Source organism: Lissotriton helveticus, chromosome 3_1, assembly GCF_964261635.1.
Source record: "Lissotriton helveticus chromosome 3_1, aLisHel1.1, whole genome shotgun sequence".
Lineage (NCBI taxonomy): Eukaryota > Metazoa > Chordata > Amphibia > Caudata > Salamandridae > Lissotriton > Lissotriton helveticus.
Window position 1 is genome coordinate 1366137611 of NC_136061.1, and position 6000 is coordinate 1366143610.

The window sequence follows — 6000 nt, forward strand, 5'->3', positions numbered from 1 at the left end:
GAACTATTGTTTATATTATTTTAGTAAGATTGTAACAGACGTGAAAATGTTCATCATCTTCATAAACTTGCGAGTCAATCATATACTTGGAGAACTAGACAAATGCCATATTTTCAAAATAACCTCCATATAAATTATATATATCTAGGTTTAGTGTAAGCAAATCAAATGTTGGTATCCTTAACATTTGGAATGGATACGACCCTGTTGCATCTGCAGCGAGTAACCCTTTTCTAGGTACAGCAGCTCTGAATTCACTATTATACCAACTAGTTATTTTATCAGAGTTTTGTTCTTGTATTTAAGCTGGGCCCGTGCTTTATTCACTTGCACTCCTCATTTATTCAGAAAGCTTGACAGCTCCAGAGCACTGCTCTATTTCTAGCATGATACTTATTGGTGGTAGTATGTAAACCTATCATCCGGGATTCGTGGTTTACCAACTCATCTCTCCACTACCCTTTCCTGACCCTCACAGTTGATAGACAAAAAAACTTCTATATTACAATTTAGGTAATTTCAGAGCCATCTTTTGTGGTCGGTAACATGACAAGATCATTTGACTAATGCAAATGCTTGCAAGATGCATCAAATGAAAAAATATGACACCTTTGCAATTAGATTACAATTAGTCATGATTGAAAAGTCACATTAATCTGGGAACAGATAATGTGGTGTGGTAATAACAGATTTATCAGGAACAAATTACAAGAGAGGCAACGTGATATTTGTGTGTTTTTTACTTAATGTAGGCGGAAATCATAGCCAAAATGAAATGCAGTTGGTGGTTGTGGTGCACTAAAGAAAACTGCATGCAGTCAAACCTTGAAATATACTGTTTAGCACTGATAAACTTTCCAAACGATAAGACAACTTTCATTTACTTTAATAACAGAATCTATCTTTTATGCAGACGTGTATGAGATTTAGCAGGTTTGAACTGGGCTTTGTGTCGATATCCCCAATTGCTGGAAACAACAATGGCTCAAAAACATAGTAAACCATTAAAACGATGTAAAGTGGCTGATTCTAGCATCAGCCAAGCAAAAGTATTGGGTATGTTAAAGTAACAAGAAAAGGGTGACCTAACAGCCGAGAGTCTCTCTCTCTTCAGACTTCTAACGTACCTTCCTGTGCACTGTCACTCATAACGTTTTATATTTTAAAGGTTACCAAAATTCTATTTCCCTAGGAGAAATGGTAAAAAAAGAGTGGAGTAGTGCTTACAAAGTCATTTGTACCTGCTTTAGTACTCCACTATAGGACTTATCATGGATGTCTTAACTCTATTAACTAAATACAACAACGCACATAAAATATACGAAATTTGAAAAACGACCTGAAAAAGTTACTGCCGCTTCTTTTTCGAAAAAAGAAAGTATCGGTAAAAAAAAAAAAATAAAGTAAAACATTTTTATTATTATAAGAAGACAGTGTTAAGATCCCCACACAAAGACACACGCCTCCTCCTTCGATGAACTGGCAGCCCCTCCTACGTACAAAGAGAACTTGTGACACGCTTCAACAAGTCATCGTCGCAGTTCATTATCAATATAGACTACTGAAACGCATGAATTCTACTCGATCTCATCGTCCGGTAGGTGGTAAATTGTAGCTTCTTTAGAAAAAAAATGCTTAGGTCTGCACAGGAAAAAAATGCCTTATAAGGTATAAATCACTAAAGCAGGAAGAGGCGTCTCTGACAAAACAAGGAAGTTACCCTGCGCTTGCTCACATGCCGCTTTCTATTCAGATAAATGAGGATGCAAAAAAAAAAAAAAAAACGTTTTAAAGAACACGCACAGCGGTCATGGAAGTATTTAAGTGTAAAAAGCCGCCGACATCGCGTAGAAACACATTTCACGCTGTTGATCTGTTCACTGGCAGACAAGGAGCGTGCCTTGAAGGATATGTAGGCGTGTGCCTCCTGTTGCAGTAAAGCTACAAGCCACGACAGCTATGCAGATTGTGGGATAAAAGTGATAAAGCGGGTGGGGTTCACCTGGCATGGCTTCAACATCTTAATGTGCTGGATCACCGAAAGGGGCAGGGCTCTCTCTACCTATCTACTCCATTGCTGAACAAACACCTTATTATGTATCACCACGCTGAGCAACGCCTAATGCAAGATTCCAACCTCCACTACTCGGCACACCCTGCCAAGCAGGGAGTCGGCGACTGACAGTCCTTCGCTCCCATGGCATTCCTCACCCGAGGAGCCTAGGCTCAAAGGAGATGCCAGGCGCTTGCAATGGGACAGGAAAAACTGCAAAGGCATCTAAATGAGGAGGAAACAGAGAAGGGGTGGATCCAGGGGGGATAATTACAGATTTCAAACGGGCATCAGGGCGTCACCGACGAAAAAGTGACAGCGGGGCCAGCCAAGAAGTCATTGATGGCACCAAATCACCAGTCATAAGGGTACGTTGGGATTTCGGACATCGGCGACTCTAATTGGGGCTGGAACAGTCAGCATGTCACACGTGCACACAGGGTACCACTAGGCGACACCGTGGGTGTCATCGTTGACATTAGTTAGTGATTTATAATGGGGACGCTCGAGTTCCTCCTTTGCTTCTTTAACGGAATTCTGCTGAAACTGTATTGTAATGCTAAACAGGTAAACAATACAATTGTAATGGCTGATCTGAAGGTTCTGTCAGTTTGTATTTATACAATATTGCTTTACAGGTCCTACCGCCGCCTCCCCACCACCCCTTTCCTTCCCGGAATATCAGCCAAGGCCCCCGCCCCTTTGGACACAGTACCCCTCTTACCCTGTTCCACAGTCCACCACGCAGGCCGGTAGCCGCCCCGCCATCGTCCACCTCGGTATATGTGCGGGAGGGAAAGGGGAAGGAGAAAAAAAAAGCGCGCACGGAAGGTGCTATCTAACCATCCAACAGGCAGACTGCGGCCCGGCCCTGCTCCGCTCCTCTCTCTCCTTCTCCCCGGCAGTTGGACTTCCCACTTCCGCACAGGCACACACCCGCACAGGCACACACCCGCACAGGCACACACACGCACAGCCGGGGTTCACCCAAGATGGCCGACTGAGCGTTCCAGCCCAGGAGACGTACCGTGCGACTTGACGTTGCACGCGATGATTGACAGCGACCCACCCACGAGCGTAAGGCGGACCTTATACGTAGGAGGGTGTAATGTAACCTTGTAAATGATGCCCTACAACTTCACCTGCTTTTGGTCTGACCGTTTCATATTATTTTTAGGACAGTGTGGTATTCTGTTTGAAGGAATCTAATCGAAATGTATTTCACAGTTGTAGTGTTGTTACTATATTTGTCCTACCTTTGTGTTGCGTCTGGGCTCATGCTAGCCCACACCATGTTTATGTTTGTATCAGGTTGGCTGTTCTGTGTTCTGATGAAGCAGTGAACTCCTTAGTTTATTTTATATTTATTTTATGCATTTTTATACAGGGCGGATTTAACCTAAAGGTGTCAGAGCGCTTTACAATAGAACCAATAACGTTACATAAGGAGATTTACATACTTACACGGTATAGATACGATAGGGATAGTTGAAAAAGTAAACTAAATAAGAGGTGCACTTACAAAAAAGAAAATAAACATTAGGTTAGTACAGGTATAGAATAAATATTTACAAAATTGGTTGACAAACTGATATAGACACTTTTTGTGAGAAAATGACAAATATGCACAACTTGCGCTAACTATACTTGAAGAAATATGAGGAAAACATATTGAAGAGACTTAGTTATTGCATCCCAAACACATGCAGTAAAATGTAGACTTGACGAAAATGTTTATTTGAATAACATAGGTTCATGTTTTGCTAAATTTCACTGGTGTATTTGAATGTGCATTAGAAATGTGGGTATGATGGTTCGCATATTATAGAGATTTCATTGCAATCCTCTTTTGATAATAATGTATGCGAAGAACTAACTAAATGTAAATTAGATGACACCATAAAAGTTTATTGAAGAGTTTTGTTTCAACTCTGTTTTGAGTGAGAATAGAGAAAACGGTGCTACACCTTTATTTTAATTCCAAATGCTCTGAAACTTTCATAGAATAATCATTTATATACTAATGAAAATTACTAGAAACAATATTAACAATTTATGTTTTGAAATAATTTCATGCGTTGGTACATTGAAAATACAGTAATGCGCTATAGTTACACATGTAATTTATCATTGAACTGCTTTCTAAGAGTAGTTGACCTGAAAACAATATCTGAATATCATATCTCTCAATGAAAATGTATATTTCAATACTTCATATTTTGTTATATTAGTTTAAATTCAATGCAGGCCTTCCTGTTTGTACGCATTTTTTCCTTTGTTGCTTGACTTTGTTCTCATGGCAAAGTGTCCTGAGATTGCAAAGTGAAGTGAAACTTTTTATTCAAAGAGTTCCCACTTGTATACGAGGACTGTTTGACACACATTTCTGTTACTTTGGAGACATCTCCCTATGAAACTGTCCTTTCGACTTTACTCCTGTGCCTTTGCTAAAGGATCTTTGTTTAAGAGTAATGCTCCTGCCAGATGGCCTGCCAGTTACGTATTTTGCACTACCTATATTTCTACAAAATGTGTCTTCTTTATGCTGCATGACAATCACCCTATACGAACTGACCATTGGACCGGGTGGTCTGACCAGATGAGGTGACCCAGGAGGTGTCACCCTGGAACTTAAGGAATATATTATACATCGCATACGGGAGGGGCTTCTTCTTCTTTTCCTTCCATTGGAGAACTTGCACCTTTCTGACTAAAATCCATAATTCATTTTCCTTGCAGACGCTACCGGCTTTCCTTTACGGACGCATATGCTGTGTGTGTTAGTCCCAGTCTCCTGTCCCCTCATGGGAGAGAACCTCATTGCTGATATGGGTCACATCCTTTCCTGAACTTTACTAGAGCTTTGGTAATTGATGGTCCATAACAACTAAATTTGATTATTCTGCAACCCAAATAACATTACTAATGTTTGATGTATTATTGATGTATTTACTCTTATTAAATTTACTCATAAAATCTAACCATCCTCTACCTGTTTCTGTTTCTCTATGATTGTTTTCTAGTAATTGATTGGCAATTCCAGTTGGGCATTAATGAGGGATGGGAATGCCTGATCCTCTTTGGATAACAGGATTGGATCCCATATATATGACCCCTCTCTGCACAATTCAATATCCACTGGAGGATCAAGTAATTGAACTTGAGGTGTAGAGTTAGGAGATAAAGTGAGACAAAGTAAATGGGCCTAGTGGCGCTACGACAATTCTCCTGGTAGCGTGTCAGATGGTTTATCCGTCTGATAAAGTCAGGATATAGAGGGGTCCCTACCGAGATCCCTATTGAAATTCCCTGTCCAAAGATTACCCACCCCAGCCCAAGCTCAAAGCTCATGTCCGGTTGAAGGAGACCAAGTGCTGGTACCGACGGAGGAGTGCGACAAAGCAGTGATGTGAGTATTAATAGGGTTGCGCATTGTAAATGCTTGAAGCTTAGATTTCGTTATTGTGCAATGGCTTATGAGGTTATGCAAAGTGTTTAAAGTCCATGTTTGAGTGATGCGCTTTGTGCAGACAAATTGAAGTTATCGGGTCCGTCGTGACCTCAGATCCCGGGATATACACCTTTGGGTGGGCTCAGTGTGGCATACGCTGAGCAAGTTGTCTGCTGTGTTTCGAAAGTGCTGTTCGTGAAATGTTGTCGGCAGTACCACTAAGTGAAGGGAAACTTCTTTGTATGAGTAAGGATTACGGTTGTTACAATTGTTGTTGCACGGAGACCATATTGCATCAGCCTGAGTGAGATCGCACTGGTCGAGGTCTCATTGGCAGTGTATGTAAAGGTAGATTGGATCATTGTAGTTGGTTAGGCTTCTTGTGTGTAAAGGTCTATCATTTCTTTAGTGGAGCAGACAGAGTTTTTGAAATAGCCTGCATTGTGTAAAGATTTTTACTTTGAGAAAACGCGCACAAAGGATTGTAAAGCAGTGG

The 6000-nt window shown here is 40.9% G+C and overlaps 1 protein-coding gene across 1 annotated transcript in view; it reads right to left on the minus strand.

Annotated features, from left to right (window-relative positions):
• The window catches only part of ACTR3 (actin related protein 3), a 431810-nt gene extending 428720 nt beyond the window's left edge, over positions 1-3090 (minus strand). The window contains exon 1 of the mRNA XM_078682010.1: positions 2778-3090. Coding sequence (XP_078538136.1) covers positions 2778-2821 — 44 coding nt within the window. The 5' untranslated portion in view covers positions 2822-3090. The remainder of the gene's footprint in view (positions 1-2777) is intronic.
• Positions 3091-6000: the final 2910 nt, after the last annotated feature.